The sequence below is a fragment of the Peromyscus leucopus genome, chromosome 5, assembly GCF_004664715.2.
Source record: "Peromyscus leucopus breed LL Stock chromosome 5, UCI_PerLeu_2.1, whole genome shotgun sequence".
Lineage (NCBI taxonomy): Eukaryota > Metazoa > Chordata > Mammalia > Rodentia > Cricetidae > Peromyscus > Peromyscus leucopus.
In genome coordinates, this window is record NC_051067.1 from 54,300,181 (window position 1) to 54,321,418 (window position 21,238).

The 21,238-nt window shown below is 43.0% G+C and overlaps 1 protein-coding gene across 4 annotated transcripts in view; it reads left to right on the forward strand.

The window, feature by feature from the left end:
• LOC114707953 (phosphofructokinase, platelet) overlaps positions 1-21,238 on the forward strand; it is a 65,469-nt gene that overhangs the window by 16,642 nt on the left and 27,589 nt on the right. For all 4 annotated transcript variants that reach the window (XM_028890905.2, XM_028890888.2, XM_037205950.1 and 1 more), the window contains 6 exons: positions 9,816-9,893; positions 12,521-12,710; positions 14,425-14,590; positions 15,979-16,023; positions 16,247-16,355; positions 20,841-20,936. In XM_028890905.2, coding sequence (XP_028746738.1) covers positions 9,816-9,893; positions 12,521-12,710; positions 14,425-14,590; positions 15,979-16,023; positions 16,247-16,355; positions 20,841-20,936 — 684 coding nt within the window. The remainder of the gene's footprint in view (positions 1-9,815; positions 9,894-12,520; positions 12,711-14,424; positions 14,591-15,978; positions 16,024-16,246; positions 16,356-20,840; positions 20,937-21,238) is intronic.

Consider the following 21,238-nt stretch of genomic DNA (forward strand, 5'->3'; position numbering starts at 1 on the left):
GCGCAGACTAAGATCCATGCCACACAGAACATGAGCCCTCTTGCTCCTCTTCCTCCCTTCCTTAGAGTTTGCATTTGTGTGTCATGGTCTCTGGAGGGAGGCCATCGACGTACCCATTGGGCCACTGGGCTTCCAGTGTCTCCGTAACATTTCACCTGGACTTTTGTGTTGTTCTTTTTGCTCTGTTTCAGAGCCTGCGTGTGAACACAGAGGTGGGTTCTCTCCCCCTTTCCCCGACCTCTCTCTGCTGCTCTCTCCTACCTCAAGCTTTGCGAGAGAACTGTGCATTCTGGCCTGAGAGCAGTTCCTAATTAGCAAATGTGGTGTTCATGAGCTCTCTGGGGTTGGAGCAATGCCAGATGTGGTTTCCTGTTAAAATTAGCAGCGGTTTCAAATTTGCTAGCGACTTAGAGTCTACAGAACATCCCCCCAGGAGCCCATGTGATTTGCACACAGGCCACAGTGCTAGTGTCCTCTGCTCTAGCTGCATGGCAGCTGAGCACCTGAGAAAGTAGAAAGTTCCCCATGAGTCACTGCTTTGCTCTTGCTGGTGGCTCTGGAGGGTGTATGAGGTTAGGACGGAAGTTAAATCTGTTATTTCCTAGTCAAACTGAATCCTCCCCCGAATGGTTGGTGTTCTCTGTGCCCTTTGCAGAGCTAGAGAGAGCTCAGCCATGTGTGACCCCTAAGCCTAGTGGGGGTGACTTAGACCCAAGGACATTTGCCATTGGTTGAAGACATTTTTGATGACCTCATTGTTAGAGGGAGGATTGTTCTGGCATCCAGATGGTAACAACAGGATCCTGCCTAACACCTTTTAAACCAGACAAGGCAGCTCTCAACCTCGAAGAATCAGCAGGCCCAAAATGTCAGGTCAAACAATATTGAGAAACCCACTGTTCCATGGAGAGCCAACTCTGTTTTGAATGTTGTTAGTTGGGGAAGAGACTGGAAGTTAGTTGGGGAAGTTGTGTTGGCTGTGTGAAGCTTTAACCTTTGCTAGAAGCTGGTAAACGCTTAGTGCTTTCTCAGATGCTCCGTGTATGCAGTTGTTGAATCTTGTGTGTCTGTACTTTGTTCTTTTTCATCTGGTCTTGTGATTGCCTGTCTGGGTTCTGCTGATATTTAGCTATCTCCAGACCTGTGACTACCAGACTGCACAATTAAAAATTAAAGAGCTGATAGGGAGAACATCTTAGGGGCCTACAATGAAAGACTTTTGATCTTTTTTTTTTTTTGAGGTTAACCAGATTTACTCTCTACACTATTGTTTTTAGAGTTCTCTAGAGAAACAGAACCAACAATATGTAATTATAAGACAGGGTTTATTAGATTGGCTCATACACTCATAGGCTCCGTCTGGCTGGTGAGTTGGGGGAAATGAGTAGATGTTCAGTCTTAGGAGCTGGAAGCCTCAGTATGAGAGAGAGGCCAATGCTGCTGTAGGACTAGGCTCATGTGTAAGAGTCTTTCTTCAGAAGCAATAAGTATTACCTGAGTTGAATCAATTGAAAGTGTCATCATCTACTCTAGATGTAAAACTTTAATTTTAAAATCCAAAAAGAACCAGGAAATCTGTAAGCTTTTACCTCACTTGCTTGACAGCAAAGCCCTGATGGCCTGGAATGAGCCTGAGTATAATCCTGGCTCAGTCTATTTGGTGTGGGGTGCTGTACCTTTCTGTACAGAAACTGACACCTACAGCGATGGCCTCCACTGAGCTTCAAATTACCTCAGTTTGCATTTACAGTCATATCCACACCGCTTTTGAAAATAAATGCCAAGCTATCATAGCATATCTCTTCCTGTGGCTAGGTATGGGACTATGGATCTTTAGCAAGTGGCCTGGTGCCTGAGGATGGATGAATAAACCTTTGACCTTGTGTCCTCATTTGACCCATGGGAGTAATAATTGTGCTGGGTATGATGGAGTCAGGAAAGCATCAGGAGTTCAGAGTCATCCTTGATTACCTAGTTAGTTCCAGGCAGGCCTGGGCTACATAAGATCATGCTTCAAAACCCATAAAAGACAAAAGAATGGGGCATGAGGGGTCAAGAGGAAAAAAATAAGAAAGGGAAGGAAAAAAAAAAAACAGAAATCTTCTGTCTCTCTCCCTCACTGGTAGAAAATGTGTGGAAGAGTAGTGAGCACTAACCACAAAGGCACTATTTGCTGGCTGGTCGCAGGACAAGAAGACACGCTCACCTTTGACTCCGTTGGTTTGTGGCCAGGCACAGAACTGAGGCATGTGACTGAACTGATGTACTCCCGGACCTTCTGGGAATCATGAGTTGTCTAATATTGAGTCTTCTTCATTAACCTCACTCAGCACTGTGGTGTTTGGAATGGGATATCAGGGGTGGGGAATGGGCATCCTGTCCATTACAGAATTTTCAGAAGCATTCTGCCTCTCTACCCACTGGATACCAGACGCAGTTCTTCCCATAATCATGGCAGTCAAGACTATCTCCAAGTGGCACCGTTCCCTGGTGGCACAGTCCCTCTCATTATTCTCAACCTATTTGATTTAAATTTAAAAGGTACCTGGCATTATGTTTTTAAGCATCATTTAGTGATTCATCCCAACATGTTTGTTCATGTATACTCCAGTTTCTCAGTTTGCCTAGAACTTTCAATGTTACCAGCAGATTAGAACAGTTAAATGGGGATGGTATGAATTAAATAATGGGTTCTTCTCCTCCTCCTTTACCATCTCTTCTTCTGTTCCCCCTTCTTTCTACTCCTCCATCTTCATCCTCATCTCCTTGCTCCTCTTCCCCCCTCCGCCATCTCTTCTGAAAATATGTGAGAATGTATGAACCTGAAAACTCTCATATTTCTGGCAAAAGCCTGGTGCTTGCTTGGGCTAAGCTGTTTTGTCTAGCTGCTACTTGCAAGCCTGCAGATCTGGGTCAGGCCTACGTGTGATGCATGTGGAGCCCTTGGGCTCCATTCCAGGGGAGATGGGAAGGGTTGGTGGGTTAACCCAGTTTTTTCCTGAGTAATGAGCTGATTGTTCATTACTTTCTTTTTCCCATTAGTTTTAATTGCTCTGAAGCTGGGTTCTTTCCTTAATAGCCCACAGAAGGCAAGAGCTCCTCAGTAGTGATAAGACAAGGCTAAAAATACTGTATAGGAAAGATCTACAGAGCAGGCTGCCCTGGATTAGGTGGGTCCAAGCCAGGATAGGAAAAAGTGAAATTAACCTGGGAGCATCAAGACCGGCTTCTCATTGCTTTTAGTTTATTATGTGGGTTTAATATCCTATTGTTGAAGCTTTCCTGCAGACTTTTAAAGAATCATTCTTAGAGATCTTTACAAAAAAGGTAACCTAAATGTCTTTTGTCTTTAGATGAAGGATTTAACAGTTTGATATTATACATGGGCAGCCATTTATAAATGCTGCCCAAGCTCATCTCTCAGTCCATACTGTGAACAAAGGCCAGGAGAATTCTTACCTTTTGGGCAGCTAATCTTCTTGCTATTCTAAATTTTTGTTCCAAATTCTAAATATGTTAGATGCAAAGATTAAGGTAGAGGAAAGCTGATACTGCCATGTTCTCACAGATCTCCCCAAATGGTGACCTTTGTCACCTCCCCGGTGGCTCCAGAGGCCTGAGGGTCTCTGCTGTCCTTGTCACCTCCCGTTGACATGTCTATTTCTGGTTTACACCAGACTGGCTTCTCATCTGGAACTTGAGTGATTAGCCTGTCATTTTGGCTTCTCTTATTTCCGCCCTGAGCTCTAGAGCCTGACGTACTATCCCTGTAAAGGCAAGACAGTTTGGGGTTGAGGAATGCGGCACAGGTGGAAGAGTACGTGAAGCCTTGCCTTTGGTCCCCAGCACAGCAAACTTGGAAGAAGAGGCCCTGTGATCCGGGCACTCAGGAGCTGGAGGCAGGAATGACAGGAGCGTAAGGGCATCCTCTAAGTTCCAGGCCATTCTGGGCTGCAGGAGACTGTCCCCTAAGGAAAAAGTAAAATAGATAAAAGCCAAAGAGATGAAAGGAAAGATTTTATGCTAACTAGTGGATTGTCACCATTTTTTCCTTCCTAATATATATTCCTCCCCCCCTCTTCCCTTTGCTAGAAGAATAATGACTTAATGCCCAAAAGAATGCACTCCCAACTCCTGATGTTTAAAGTGAGAGATGCTAAGCAGTGACCCCATAAAACCCTTGTCTAGCCTCTGCTTTTCTTATTCTGATTGTGAGCACTTGTCTGGTGCTTTAATCCAGGTAATACTTAAAGCTCTTGCAATGCATGGACAACGCCAGCTGGTGAGATTCCTGGACTTGACAACAGGTCGCGCATCAGCTCTAATGTTTTTCAACATCTCTTGGTTGTTCATTGTCATCAAATGCCAATCCTCCTGTTCTGATGCTGGATCCCCCTTCCCCTCTCAGTGTTTCAAAATTCAAGCAATGCTATCCATATTTTCTTCACGCATGTCACTAGGATTTTTAACATAACCGTTTGTGGGCATTTGAACTTCCTTAATACCCAAACTAGTTAAGCACTAAATCTGCCTAAACCTAAGAGCATGCCCAAAAGAATGCACTCCCAACTCCTGATGTTTAAAGTGAGAGATGCTAAGCGGTGACCCCATAAAACCCTTGTCTAGCCTCTGCTTTGTTTGAGGGTGGAGCTGTATGGCATCACCACATGTTGTCTCCTGTAGGCTGTTCACCAGGCCCAGCCCTTGTACTAACAAGCGTGACTCTTAATTGCACAGGTTAACTTACACTGATTTATAAAAGGCCAATTCATACGGTCAGTGCCTGCCCTTTTCACTGGAACTGGCTAGGATATGTCTTGGGTATTGAAAATAACTGCAGGTGTGAGTACTGTTTTCTGTTCAATGTTAAAACTATGCTAGGTCTTACTCTAAATTTATATGCCATTTTTGAGCTGGTAATCCCTACAGCCATCGTTGTCATGACGGTTTCAGACAGTCTAAACACACAACATTGTCAAATTACAACAGAGTGGACTCTGTCTGCCCACTGCTGCCATCTTCACTGTCACCTTGGCAGCCACAGTGAGGCTGAGTGAGTGCCCACTGAGGACACTGGTGTCATAATCACCCGTGTAGATTTGACTGTTATCCCTGGAGGAAGGCTGACCTGCCTCCTTCCTGCTGTGGCTGTTATGTTTACAGTGTTCCTGAAATTGTGCATTGTTAGCTTTGGCTTAAAGAAATTTAATAGTGCCAGAGAACTAAATAAATCAAGTCAGTGTATTAGCGGTTTGCTCATGCTCCAGGTGCAAGACTATACAATGGCTTGCCATGTTCCAACCTATTTTCAAGCTGACCCAGCCTTACCAAGGACAAGTTCTATGGCTTCTTCCTCCATAGGAATTTTCCATGAAGTAATTAAGCCACGAGAACATTTTTTATGTGATGACTGTGAAGTTCTTCACTTTAGTTCAGAGCCTTGGGAGAGAGACAATCAGAGCCCTCCAGGTCAGAGAAGGAAACACTCTACACTCTCAGGTTCTGCATGGGCCCTTTGTGTGGGCAAAATCAAGCCAAGGGCCTGACTTTGAAAAATCACTGGGGACCCTGGCATGGTGATTCATGCCTGTAGTTCCATCAATCAGGAAGCTGAAACAGGATTCCATGAATCTGAGGTCAGGAAGCTAAACAGGATTCCCTTGAATCCAAGGCTAACTTGGCCTCCAGACAAGTCTGCACTGCAGAGTGAGATCTTGTCTTGGGAAAAAAGGGGGGTGGGGTTAGAGAGAAGGCCCAGTACTTGCTTGTATGTATCTGATCTAATACCACATGGTATTAGAGAACCAGTTTGGAGGTTCTTCCCTGGGGAAGACTTCTACTCTCAGAATTCCTTGGTTGCCTATAGTTCTTTGTGTAGGGTTGAGGCCCTATTAGATTTCTCTCTTTTGTGTTAGCATGTCTATTGAAATCATATACACACTAGTAATGTAGAGGCTGAGCAGGTTATATTTATGTATTTAGGAATATATATATATATATATATATATATATGTATATATATATATATATATATATATTCATAGACATGGAAGAATGAGGAGGAAAATTATTAAATTAAAATTTAATATATATTTAAATAAAAATAACCCACACGGTGCTTGCTACTCTTACAGAGGGCTTCAATTCAGTTCCTAGCACTTATTTCAGTAGGTTCGCAACTGTTTTTAACTCCAGCTGCAGGGGATCTGATGCCCTCTTCTGCTTCTAAGAGTACCTATACACACATCACACACACACACACACACACACACACACACACACACACCAAAAAAAAAAAAATAGAACAAAATCTTAGAAAAATTCTGGGTGGTGGTGGCACACACCTTTAATTCCAGCACTTGGGAGGCAGAGGCAGACCAATCTCTGAGTTGGAGGCTAGTCTGGTTTACAGAGCTAGTTCTGTGACAGCCAAGACTATACAAAGAAACCCTGTCTTGAAAATCAAAAAGGAAAGAAGGAAGGAAGAGAAAACCATGGACATAGAGGACTTTTGTTGCCTCTTTTTTGTGTGAGCACCTAGTGTAGCTAGAGTTTTCCTGCCTTGCCCACAGTCAGGACAAATCTTTGTCACCTGCCAGTCCCACAGCTGCTCAGACCCAAACAAGTAAACACAGAGACTTATATTGCTTACAAACTTATGGCCGTGGCAGGCTTCTTGCTAACTGTTCTTATAACTTAAATTAATTCATTTCTACAAATCTATACCTTGCCACGTAGCTCGTGGCTACCAGCATCTTTACATGCTGCTTGTCCTGGCGGTGGCTGGCAGTGGTTCCTTCTGCCTTCTTGTTCTTTTATTTCTCCTCTCTGTTAGTCCCGCCTATACTTCCTGCCTAGCCACGGACCAATCAGTGTTTTATTTATTGACCAATCAGAGCAACTTGTCATACAGACCATCCCACAGCACAGCCAAGTGCAGACTATCTCAGACACCTGCACTCAGGCCCATGGTCCTAAGCATCCTCTATGCGGACCTGCTGGGTAAAGCCTCGAGGAACCCAAGAATGGGCTCCCACAGGACATACAGAACATCCCACAGCAAGCTAGTTTTGATCAATGGTTTTTACTAATATAAATATATGAATACAAAACTATATAGCCATTCAAAGCCTCTGAACATGCCTGCCCTTAGGCATTTTTTTTTAGCAGAGAAATTTGGGGATTCACATTGAGACAGCACCCTGTGGATGAGTAGAAACTGCCCATAGATCCATCTGACAAGACTAAGAAAGGAAAAGGCTTGGTTTAATATGAGATGGTAATTTGTTCCTATGGCCCTTTAATTTTGGGGAAAAAAAAAAGAGAGAGAGATCACTTTGAAAACTACCTATGAGTGGGCTGGGTCTTACTTTGTTTATGGTGGAGTCAACACGTGACTAAACATAGTGGCCACAAGGTTCCCTAAATATAGCAATGCATTCCTTCAGAATCAGTTGATGACCAGTGTGGCGCTGTTCAGTATAAATCAGAGCCTGTGACCTGTGTTTTCATGGGAGTGAATGACCTGATAAGAGAAATTCTGGTGGAGGATGGGTCTGATAGAGCCAGCCAGGGGTCTCTTAGGATTGTCCTCTGAAGGAGAGTAAACACAGCTGGTAGCATTTCTTTGGTTAAGAACTTAGTATGATTTTAAAAGGCTCAATGGTTTGCTTTTCTTAGGTGAGTCATAAAACTGGCTTTGAAGGCAGAGGACAAAATGGAATTTTAGAAAATTGTTTGGCTATATTAAAATAAGTTTCTGTTTCATTAGGGGAAAAAAGATTTCACTTTCTACACAATAATAAATTAGAGTAAACTTAGTTCTCCTAATTTGGTAATCTCTTCTTAGTAAAAGCAGCTTAAAGCTGCAGGTGGCAGTTATTTTTCTGATAGGATGTGAGCACAGTGACTTTGCAAACGAAAGAATGAGTCATTTCCTAGCAAGTTACCACGTGTACAGTGGAGTGGAAGCTTTCAATGCGATAGTAACTGAGTCATTCTCTTCTCATTTTTTTAAACTGCTTCCTTCATCATACAGATCTAGACTATGCAAAATATTTAAATTATTATTGCCAAGCACCTTTAAATGTGTTAAGACTTGTAGAGCATTGTCCTTGTTTTCTAAGTAGCAAAATTCTTTGTAAAAAACAAACAAATTTTAAAGTAGCAACTCAGTATTTAGGGCTGGACTAGCACATAGGAAGCCCTGAATTCAGTCTCGAACTCCAAATAAAACTAGGTGTGCCAGTGCAGTGCACACTTGTAACCCCAGTACTTGGGAGCTGGAGGCAGAATCGTCAGAAGTTCGAGGCCAGCCCCAGCTGCACAATAAATTCAAGGCCAAAATCAAACATTTAAATTAAAAGAATAAGAGGAAAGGGAACATTTCTGTTCACTGTGTGGCATAATTAAATAGTATAACAGCCTGTAGTGGATGAGTGGGGAGCAGTTCTGTAATTGTGGATGCTGCAGGAATACTGTGGACAGTGATACTACAAAAGGTTTACCTGAATCCAGCTCTGAGACAATCTCAGGACACTTTATGACCTCCAGCTATTTCAGAAGAAGCATTGCCAAATTCATCTTATGAGGTCACAATTACCCTGATACTCAAACTACACAAAGACTCAACAAAGAAAGAGAATTGCAGACCAATTTCCCCATGAACATAGATGCAAAATTTCTTGCAAACCAAATCCAAGAATGTATCAAAAAGATCATCCACCATGATCAAGTAGGCCTCATCCCATAGATGCAGGGATGGACCAACATATGAAAATCAGTCAATGTAATCCACCATATAAATAAACTGAAATAAAAAAAAACACACATGATTATCTCATTAGACACTGAAAAAGCCTTTGATAAATTCAACATCCCTTCATGATAAAACTCTTGGAGAGATCAGGGATACAAGGGACATACCTAAACATAATAAAGGCAATATACAGCAAGCCTACAGCCAACATCAAATTAAATGGAGAAGCTGGGCGGTGGTGGTGCATGCCTTTAATCCCAGCACTCGGGAGGCAGAGCCAGGCAGATTATCTGTGAGTTCAAGGCCAGGCTGGGCTACAGAGTGAGTTCTAGGAAAGGTACAAAGCTACACAGAAACCCTGTCTCCAAAAACCACAAAGAAAAAAAAATTAAATGGAGAGACTCTAAAACAATTCCACTAAAATTGGGAACAAGACAAGGCTGTCCACTCAGGATGCTTTTTGACCTCCAGCTTGTCCTCTTCCTCAGTGTGCAAGCTGTGACCATCTTCTCTCCTTGTGCCTCTTGTTTTACCCTACCATTGAATGCCAGACCTTATTGCAATGGGCCTTTGTGTGGGAGCTTGGCCCGTCCTCATGCTACATTGTGTCAAAGTCCAGTGAGTGTGACTCTGTGTCCTGGTCTTTTGAGCGTACTCCTGAGTTATGGCTGTCACTCTGGCTGCACCTTTCACTGTTTGCTTTCCGGCTCTTCTGAGCTTGTGAATTTGGATGAAGACACTGGCATTCTAGGTTGAATCCATTTCATCATAGGTGACTAGGATCTGACACACAGACCCCTCATGCCCCCTGGCCACTGGTCTACTTGTTCTTTTCCTTCCCTTCCAGGCTTTGTAGAAATGGATTTCGGAAGAGTTCTTCTTTGTTTTTTAATCATGGTTCACTACTCTTAGCCAACACTTGCATTGCTCTGTCTTCTAAGAGTCACTTTGGAAACTGCATTCACTGCCGCTTGTGTTTCTGGTTTGTATAAGTTGAGGGTCTATTAATGTAAAGTCCAGCGTCTTTTAAAATAGATGTTTATTTTTTCTCATCCAGGGTTACCAAGGCATGGTGGATGGAGGCTCCAATATTGTGGAAGCCACGTGGGAGAGTGTCTCCAGCATTCTACAAGTGGTAGGTGCCACATTGCTCTTCGTTTCTCTATATTCAAGTCACTGTTTTAGTTTGAAACATTTTATGCTCAAGCTTCAGGAAGTTCTAAAGTGAGTTCCCATCCCAGCTAGCTAATTATAAACTATAACTAGTTTATTGTTTTAAACTAATTATGAGGACAGAAAACACCCATTGCTTACTGTTTTTCTTGTCTCTGACAAATATCTGACTGACTGAAACTGAGGGAGGATTGATTTGGTTCGTGATTCAGTGGATATAGTCCTTCATGTCAAGAGAGCAAGGTGGCTGAGAAGCCCAGCAGTTCAGTCTGTGGTGGCAGGAAGCTTGTGACTGAGCTTGTAACAGAGGGAGATTCTTCATGGCTTCTCACACCTTAGCAGATCAAAAACAGAGAGCTGGGGCCAGAAGCTGAGGTGCTTATCACCTTCAAAGATCACCCCAGCAACCCACTTGGACTTCAGCCCAGTCTCAAAGCAGCCACAATTCTTCCCAAACATCATTACTTGAGGACCAAGGGTTCAACCGCAGCTGCCTGTGGGGTATACGTCACATTCAATCTACAATATGGGTCACTTAATTATTTTTTACTTTATGTGTGTGTGTGTGCCTATGTGAGTGTATGTGCATATGTGTGCACCTGTGCACAGAAAAGCCCGAAAATGATGTTGGACCTCATGGAGCTGGAGTTTCAGCCATTTGTGGAATACCTGGCTTGTTACATGGGGGCTGGAATCTGAACTCTGGTCTTCATGATTACACATCAAGTAGTCTTAAGCACTGAGTCATCTTCCAGGCCCTTTTATTAAGTCTTAAAAATATCAACATGACCTTAACTCAGGAAGTATCTTTCCAATACAACTTGTATGTCTCAGCCTCTGCTACTGTTCATTGTGTTACTTCTGGCAATTTTTTTTTAAGAGCAGAGGAATGTAGAGGTTACTTCGGTTTGCCATGTGCTCATTGGCAAATCTCTGTGCCCACTGGGTTTTTACTTATCCCTTGGCACCGAGTAAAACAAAGCAGGGGAAAGATTCTGCCTGGCAGCCCCTAGGGCTGTGGATTTAACAGGGACACTTCATCCCAGCTCTAGCTTGAAGCAGACACAGCTAATTTCTGTGTTGTGCACAAGGAAGAAGTAATTGCTACTTCAGGCAAAACAGTTGCCTGCTTTGAGTTTAAAAGAAATCTGTCCAGAGAACTTACGCCTCATACATTCCTGGAACATTTTGGCTTAAGAAAGGTCCAAATTAGTTGAGAAATAAAGAGATGATGTACAAAGAAAAGACTATAAAAAGCTCTTTATTTGTGGCTTGAGCTTCTAAAACCTAAGAATTAATCTCTGACTCATCTTGGGTCCTTTTTTTTTTTTTTTTTTTTTTTTGGAGGCAAGGTTTCTCTGTGTAGTCTTGCCTGTCTTAGATCTTGCTCTGTAGACCAGGCTGTACTGGAACTGAGAAATCCTCCTGCCTCTGCCTCCTGAGTGCTGGGACTAAAGGCGTGCACCACCATGTCTGGCTTGAGTACTTTTTTGTTTGTTTGTTTGTTTCGAGTCAGGGTTTCTCTGTGTAGCTTTGGAGCCTGTCCTGGAACTTGCTTTGTAGACCAGAATGGCCTTGAACTCACAGAGATCCACCTGCTTTTGTCTGCCGAGTGCTGGGATTAAAGGCGTGCTCCAGCACTGCCCAGCTTTGAGTACTTTTTTAATATAAGTAAAACTGGCAAATTCACTCTGAAGGTGCTAAGGGGGTGTGCACTTTAACAAATGTCCAAGACGCTGAAATTGCACTTGGAATTTTTTTGGCTTTGCTACATACCTGGAAAGAGAGTGAAGGATATTTTCGCCCATCCATAATTAGGCAGAGTAATGCTTTCAAGAGTAGCTCATTACCAACACAGAACATTCTCATTCTGCTGTTGTGATAGAGACAGCAAAATAGGAAATGCACTTGTTGTGAATGGTAGGTTTTTTTGGTGCCTGTCCTAGATCTCGCTCTGTAGACCGGGTTGGCCTCGAATTCAGAGATCCGCCTTGGCTTTGCCTCCTGAGTGCTGGGATAAAAGGCATGTGCTACCACCTCCCGGCTCTAACTCTCACTCTTGAATATAGCCCTGACCCTCCAGGGGGACAGCCACTCCGGGACTATAACTTTAAGTGAAATGGTGGAAACCGCACACCTTTCATATTCCTTTGGTTTATTGATCTGACTCGTAAGAGAGCCAGGTCACCATCAGGAGACAAGACAGTTTTGTTCTTCAGGTAATGACTGATGTCCAGAGGGTTGCTGACATCTTTTTCCCTTTGTGTGTTCCTGGTCCAGTTCATACCATGTAGGGACAACTTTGACCCAAACAAGCTGGGAGGCTGTGGTGACCCTGTAGATACTTGCTCTGTCCATTCAGTTGAAGGCTGACGTCCATTTGTCCATCAAGGACATCAGGCTAGTGTGTTTCTTCATGGATTTCCAGAGAGGAACTGAAGTGAGGAACTCAGACTTTGACAGTAGACTGATTGAAGAGATGAAAATGAGGAAAACATGTGGAATGTTCTACACATATAGTCAGTCAATCCGTGCCTGTGCTGATCCATCTGACTTCCTAGCATTGAGCATGGTTTATGTCCTCTCCAGGGTGGAACAATCATCGGCAGTGCCCGTTGCCAAGTCTTTCGCAGCCGGGAAGGGCGTCTGAAAGCTGCCTGTAACTTGGTGCGTCTGGGCATCACCAACCTGTGCGTGATCGGTGGGGACGGAAGTCTCACGGGAGCCAACATCTTCCGGAAGGAGTGGAATGGACTTTTGGAAGAGCTGGCTAAGAATGGTGCGTTTCTGTTTCTGTTTCCATTTCCGTTTCCACTCCTATTACTGCCTTTCTCTGAGTTGCCTGCTTCACGTTTCCCCGTCTGCTTTTCAGGAGCTTGCAAAGTCATACCTTGTGCCTTCTTTGAGGGGATGAAAAAGGAGCTATTTTATTTATAATTGGCATGAGCATACATACTTTTGAGCGAACTTTTTTTTTTTTTTTTTTTTTTTTTTTTGGTTTTTCGAGACAGGGTTTCTCTGTGTAGCTTTGCGCCTTTCCTGGGACTCACTTGGTAGCCCAGGCTGGCCTCGAACTCACAGAGATCCGCCTGGCTCTGCCTCCCGAGTGCTGTGATTAAAGGCGTGCGCCACCACCGCCCGGCTATTGAGCGAACTTTTAAATTTTCACTTAATTTTAGTTTTTGAAATCTTGAAATCTCAGGGACAGATGCACATGGTACCTGCCTCCTAAGTGCTGGGAGTAAAGGTATGCATCACCACACCCAATCCCATTTCATTTTCAACTGGAGCAAAACTGTCTGTGGTTTTATTTCAGGATTTGGTACACAGGATTTAAATCTGTACTTCAAATAGAAGCAGTAATAACAATAACCCCACTATGTGCTAGGCCTATGGACTCTATGACGGTAATCATATACACCCCCATTTTCTATGCCAAGCTACTGTGACCATGGTCTGGGTACATACGGGGCCCTTGGATGCCAATGTCCACACTTCCAGCCATCATACTGTATTCCTCCTGGTATGCTGGGATGTTTCCAAACTTATGTTGTTTCAAGAGTTTTATTAGAAGATGTTGATCTGCTTTTACTCATTTTTTATTTTGAATTTTGAATTGTTTTGGCTGTTACTTAGGAATGGATGTCTGAGAACTCTATATGAATTGCTGTCTCTGTCTCTTTAAAGCTGGTATTATATAATTCCAATTCTATGTCAAGTATAACTAACAAGAGTATGTTGCTCAAACACACGTGATACAACTTCATGAAAAGTGAAAGCTTGTGATAAATCATATGTCCTCAAAACCCCAAAAAACTTCAAAAATATGTCGCTGTGAGTCCGAGGCCAGCCTGGTCTACAGAGCTAGTTCTAGAAGAGCCAAAGCTATACAGAGAAACCCTGTCTCAAAAACAAACAAACTCTACTCAGGAACTCTATCTTTACATTCACCAGCCCATTGGTGACCACGGGTAAAAGCCTAGGAACACCCCCTCACCTCACCCCTACACTATTCTAATTTCATCTGTGTAGAACTACCTGACAGATGTGTTTATCTTGGTGAGCTAGCTGTACACCTACTAACTAGTTCCATGGGCATCTTTAAGAAACCTATATCAAGGTGACCATAAGTTTCTAAAGTACTTAACTATGAAATTATCATGTGTCCTTATTGAAAGTCATTATTGTCCAAAGCCATGGCTAAGAAAAATTTAAGTTTTTGTCTTAAATTGAAAGCTTTGGATTTTTTTTTTATTTTTATTTTTTTTTTATAATTCAGGGTTCTTGTTTAATGTCCAGTGCCAATTTATACTTGGTGCAGTTCCTTCTGTCTTCACCTGGTATGTTGATTCAGGCTGTGTATAGTTCGGAGGAAATTCATAAAAACCGGAGTTTAGGGGATGCCATGGCCAATGTCTTTCACATCTGGTGGGGCACAAGGAGGCGTGGCAGCTCTCCCTGGATATCAAGTGTGTTTCTTGTCTCCAATGCAGGTGAGATCGATAAAGATGCAGTGCAGAAGTACTCCTACCTCAACGTTGTGGGCATGGTGGGCTCCATTGACAATGACTTCTGTGGCACAGACATGACCATCGGTACAGATTCAGCTCTGCACCGAATTATTGAAGTTGTTGACGCCATCATGACCACTGCCCAGAGGTAAAAGGACTTTCAGACACTAGTTGGTTACCATGTTAGGTTTATTCTAAATGTGCTTATGGAAGAGAAATTAGAAAACAGAAAGAAACAATAATTATCTAAAGCCCTCCACTCCCAAGGGTCTTCTCATGGAATAATAAAAGAGAGAGAGAGAGATTTAGTGAGTTTGGCACACTTGTTAGTGTAGTGAGCCATTATAGTGTCGATTTTAGGATCCTAAGGTCCAGATGGACTGTGAGTAGATCATTAGCTGTTCATCTGCAGTGATGTAGACCCACAAGGAGGCATCACCAACAACTTGCTAGAGCATCTCGGAGTTCCTGGAAGCATTTTCATGAAAATCATGTGACATTGTAAGTTAGACAAGCGCCTTCTATTTTGTGAGCAGGTTGCTTGAGGCTTGGGAGATTGGAACAAGCATTATATTGAGGTAGGCTGGGACCTCATGGATTCCTTTCTGCATCTGTCTGATTCTCAGCTGCCCTCTGTCCTCTGAACTCTGTGACACTGGAAAACCACATCCTCTCTTCAGAAAAGGAAGGATGGCTCAGAACAATTGGGTTTTTCCATTGAAGGGAAGATAGTCATTATGTGTTGATGGAGCTGGTTTGTAACATTCATGTTCATGTGATTACATGGATATAGCCAGCCTATGGCTTTACCAGATTGGATTTAAACTCCCAACTTCATGGCCTCTCCAGTTCCGAGATTACAGATATAAACCTAGCCAACCCATGGCTTTAACAAGTATCCAACTTAGTTCATGGTGATGCTTTTTAGAAAAGGGCACAGGAGAGCACTTTAAAAGTATAGAGAAGTCTTAGGGAACAAGCGATGGATATAAAGTATGTGACTCGAAGCAGTCCTAAGACTGTGATGTGGTTCATGTAGTGCTTGCCTAGCATGCAGGAAGCCCTAGGTTTGATTTCCAGTACCACACAAGCTGGAGGTCGTGCTATATGCCTATAGTCCTAGCATCTTGGATGTGGAGACAGAAGGATCAGAAGCTCAAGATTACCCACCCTTGGCTTTACAGAGAGTTCAAGGTCGCTGTGAAGAGCGTGTTTCAAAAAACAAAGTCCTCCCCAAAATGCAGTTATAGCAGCTTCATTACTCTTTGCAGTAGAGCTTGCTTTTTTTTTTCCAGAGCTAAGGACTGAACTCAGGGCCTTGTGCTTGCTAGGCAAGCGCTCTACCACTGAGCTAAATCCCCAACCCCGAGCTTACTTTTTGTAGAAAATGAGTCAGCTTTTGGAAGCTTGGTACCAGCAATAGTTGAGAATCAGGTTCTCTCTCTCTCTCTCTCTCTCTCTCTCTCTCTCTCTCACACCTGTAAGTATACTTTTCTTGCTGTGAGTGGTAACACGTACCCTTTACCTCTTTTCCAGCCACCAGAGGACCTTTGTCCTGGAGGTGATGGGGAGACATTGTGGGTAGGTATCTGCAGACACCATCCTGGTAGGTACAAACCCTGGCGGCATCTATGTGAGTGCTCCTCACCATGCATTGAAACAGAGGGCAGTCACAGAGGGGAAAACTCCTGCAGGATATCAAGGGCTAGAGCGGCCCAAGATTGTCTCCAAGTGTGGGTGGCACACTAGCTTTGCAAGCAGGCTTTTTCCTCCCAGTGTATTAATTATTCTTTTCCCCACATAGTTACTTGGCCTTGGTGAGCGCCTTGGCTTGTGGTGCGGACTGGGTGTTCCTTCCGGAGTCTCCACCCGAGGAAGGTTGGGAGGAAAACATGTGCTTAAAACTCTCAGAGGTAATTGGGAGTCTGGATGGGTTGCTTCGAGTAAGGATCCACAAGGCCTTGTGGGGTGGCCAATTTGGATGACTTCTTTAAACACTTGACAACTCGTAAAACGAGGTCAAGCCCGTTGCCAAGGCTCTGCCTGCGTAGGCTGTGGCCTGTGCAGTTCTCTTTCCGACGTTGCCATGGAGAAACAGCTGGAACCGTTGATTGTCTCTCATCCAAAGCAGTAGTTGTGTTTCTAGGTGGCTCTCGCACCATGAGATGAAATCATGGTGGTAAAATGAAGTCAGAGTTACAGAGAAAACTCCTGTTTGCTGTTCAAGATTTCCTCATCGTTGACCTCAGACATGTGTTAGACTCTCTAGTTTTAAATCTTGCCCTCCTCATGCCCCCCCCCCTTTCCAATATGGGGTGAAGTGTCCTGACTTTTCTTTCCTCAGTGTGTGAGGATTTTTAGGTTCTTCTAGTTCCTAACTATTTAGATCCATGCTCCTCTCTCCCCCTGTCAAGAGTTTGTTGTACATTGTCTTTCAAAGTACAGTTGCTTTTTAGGGGAGGGCGGATATCCCTGTATGAAGGCCCAATATAAACAGTGTGGGAGGCCTCTTTATTGTCATGCATAGCTTTCAGGGTAGAGATATTGACAAGTACGTAACTCTTCTGTCCCTTACTTTTGAAGCAATGTTATCACTGTTGTACAAGGAAATTATGTAAGCATTATATCACAGACCAGTTTTATTTATAGTTAGCAAGCACATAAGTACTGCTTGGAAAATGCCGTGCATGTATGGACAATAAAATGTTGCTTTCGAGTATCGATCTCAAAGGAGGGTAATAATTCAAGTCATGAACCAAATAGGTTTTGCTGAAATAAAAACTTATGTGGAAAGCTACTGATTAAAGTTATATCATGGTAGGAAAAATCAAGCATTCATAACTTGAAATAAGCCACCTATAGTGGATGGCCAAGTGCAGCCATTGCCACTGGGAAGGAATGTTTCTTTGCTTTGGTCTTGCCTGTCTGGGGGACATTAGCAGTATCCTTAGATGCCTAATTAAGACAGGTTATCCATACCTGTCCATGAGATGAGAGGTATGTCCACTTATTAGCACTTTTGTGTGACCCTTTGACCCAAAGACTGGATTGCCACCTCACAGGACATCACCTCAGTGGTCTCTACCTCCTTAGAAGGCATACCTGGTCTCCTCATGTCTTCTTCCTGACTTGCCTGAAGCCTGATTGCACAGTGAATTGTCACAGGCCACAGATCCATGGGCAATGATTCTGATATAGGGAAGACTGTTGGGGCCTGGCTGATAGGAAGTATGCAGTCAGTCTATGTGGTCGGAGTGGACATTCAGTTTCTAGATATTCACTTTAGATTTAAAGAAAATTTCTTCGTGGAATCCTGTCTAAAAACCTGCTTGGATTCTAGACTGCATACACTGTGTTTTCAAATACGATAAGACCAGGATACATCACCTTTCATCCCCCAAGTTTGGGTTGAGTTAGGGTGGAAACATTTGATATTTTTGTATCTGTCATTTGTTTTTATGGGTCACCAATATAATACTTCAAGAAGTTTACCCAATATTTTAGAAGATTACCTAGCCTGAGAAACAGTCTCCACAACATGTATTTAAGTGTAAAATGTAAAAGAGGTTTTCAGGGTTCAAAATCCCTTGGACTGGCTGTTGGCTGTACTACTATTAGGATGGTTTTGATCAAATAAACTCACCTTTCTATGTCCAAAGGTGCTCCTCCCTTATGTGGAAAATTACATTCCTTAATTAATTCCTAGTGATTCTGTGAAAGTCAGTGGATCAATAAATTCAGTCTAGATACCAAACATGGAGGCACTCATTAAATTGTAGTGGCATGATGCCTATTTTCATACTTGAATATACTGAGGATTCGATTGTTTGTATGTGCATTCCCCACACATATATGTTCATGTGTGTGCAGGTACACATGTGTATGAAGATATTGTAGTTTGTTTCTCTGTTGTTGTGATAAAACACTGGACCAAAATGAACTTGGAGAGAGAAGGGTTTACTTTAGTTTACAGTCCATCATCTAGACAAGTTAGGGCAGAAGCTCAAGGCAGGAACCTGGAGGCAGGAACGGAAGCAGAGACTGCAGAGGTCTCTGGCTTACTGGCTTGCTTCCTCTGGATCATATTCAGCTATGTTTCTTATGTAGGCCAGCCCCACCTGCTCAGGGATGTAAGGGATGCCATGGCCCACAGCAGGCATAGGCCTCCTACCTCAAATAACAATCAAGAAAATGCTTTTTGGATCTTGTTCTTCAGACACTGTCTTCCTGTTTTCTCTTTTGGAGACAATCTCTAATTGGCGAATCCAAGGGATCTACCTTCTGTCTCCATTTCCCCAGCTCTAGAGTTATAAGTTGTCCAATTATTTCTCCAGTGGTTTTTTTTTTTTTAAAAAAAAAAACATGCAAACATGCCCTGGGAATCAAATTTATGTCCTTGTGCTTTTAAGGGAAGTATTTTACCAAAAGAGCTATTTGTGCAGGCCACAGATTCCATTGTCTTTTAGCCACTTCAGAATATTGTGTTTTGTAGCTGTAGCACACCTATTTAGCTATCCCATATTTATGGGAATTGTCCTTCCAATATTCTTTCAGGCAATGTTAAGGTAATTACCTTGTACTCCTGCCTTTATACTTTAAAGAAGGTGTTTCTTATCAGCACATTGTTCAAAGCATGCCACATTTCATAGCAGTCATAACCAAGAACAAAATCTTTGATGCCACATCCCTCTGATCCACATAGGTTTATTAATTGATTCCCTACTTTCAGGCACAGCCGGGGCCCCACACATTGTTACTGACCTTTTATAAGGAAGCATATTTTGTTTGGCACTTTATAGAAAGCAAATACATTGAGAATGTGTACATTCATGCACACTTAGGTTTATTTTAGCCTTAAGTGACCTTGTGTAAGGCTAATGTAAGACAAGTTCCCAGAGTGTGAGTACATAAAACAGCATACCAGAGTGTAAGTACATAATACAGGGTCCCAGAATGTGAATATATAAGACAGGATCCCAGAGTGTGAATATATACGAGAGTGTACCAGAGTGTGAGTACATAAGACAGAATCCTAGAGTGTGAAGATATAAGAGAGTATACCAGAGTATAAGTACATAAGACAGGGTCCCAGACTGAATATATAACACAGGGTCCCAGAGTATATGAAATGGCAAATAAGGGTAACTGTTTGTCTCAGTATCTGTTAGATTTCTGTTACTGTGGTAAACATCTGAGCTAAATTAACTGTAAAGGGAAACATTTATTTTGGCTCATGGTCTTGGAGGCATGGACCCATGTTTGGTTGATGCCACATTAACCATGTGATCATATCATGAATCATGACAGGGTTGCAGGACAGAAGAGGTCTGTTTACATACATCATAGTGGCCAAAAGAAAAGAAAGAGGAAAAGGAGTAATATTGTCTTAGTTAGGCTTCTGTTCCTGTGAAGAGATACCATGACCAAGGCAACTCTTATAAAGGAAAACACTTAATTAGGGTGGCTTACAGTTCAGAGGTTCAGTCCATTATCATCATGGTAGGACATGGATCATGGAGGCAGACATGGTGCTGGAGAAGGAGCTGAGAGTCCTACGTCTAGATCTGCAGGCAAAGAAAGTGAACTGAACTAAATGTATCTTGAACATAGACCTCAAACCCTGCCCCAACAGTGACATACTTCTTCCAACAAGGCTACACTGACTTCAACAAGGCCACACCTCCTAATAGTACTCCTCCTTATGAGCTTATGGGGCCTAATTACATTCAAACTACCACAAGTGGGGATGGGGTCATAATCCACCCCCACATACACACATACAAACACTCTCTACCAATTACCTAGCCTTCTTCCCCTAGGCTCTATCTCTTTTATTCTCATCTAATAGTTCCATGGGCTGGGGACAAGCACTCAATGCATGGGCCTTGTGATATTCCAGTATCCTTTTCTGATTTCTTATCTGTGACCCACCTGTCAGCTCCCCATGCCTGTGTGCAGTATTATCTAATGTGATGGAGGACAATTGTTGGCTTCACAAGAGTAAGTTTAGGACAGTCCACCGGGAGATGGGGAAAGGCTCAAGCATAGAGGGAGCGGAAACCATGATTTGGGACAGGGAAAACTGGGAGAGCCCAGCCTGTGTTTGCTTACTGTTGTGGGGATCACGATCAATCAACATGTCCATACCTCCCACCTTAACCCAGGGCTAATTGGGGTCAAGTTCTCATGTGTATTTGTAATGTCACCTAGACTACTAACTCCCTCAGCCCTCACAAAGGCACCTTTCACCTACTCTGGGGGTTACTGAGAAATCCTCAAGTTAGGCAATGGTTTCGACCTGGAAAAAAGCCATTTCCATTTGGGACACATTTCTCTGGGTTTGCTACCATGAAAAACAGATTATAAATTTTAGGAGTTCGAATTTTCTGTTTCCTTAGAACCGTGCTCGGAAAAAGAGGCTGAATATTATCATTGTGGCTGAAGGAGCAATCGATATCCAAAATAAACCAATCACCTCTGAGAAAATCAAGGAGGTAAGCTTGTGTGATGCCTCACCTTTGTGCTGCTGCCAGGCTGGACATAAGCGTGTCAGCATGATTGACAGGACTTAGATTTAGAATATTAACTCAACTTTCGCAGCATGGGGAGCAAGAAGCTTAAGAGCTCTGGCCAGCCAGCATTTTTTGTCTCATGACTCCATAGTCCTAATGGCTCCATAAATAACTTCTCTAACAATAGAGGAGAGACAGTTGAGTGGATAAGCATGTTGCTGGGTGACAAAGGACCAGTTGCTGAGCAGATGTTGCACTGAAGGTAAGGAGCCTTGACTACTTGG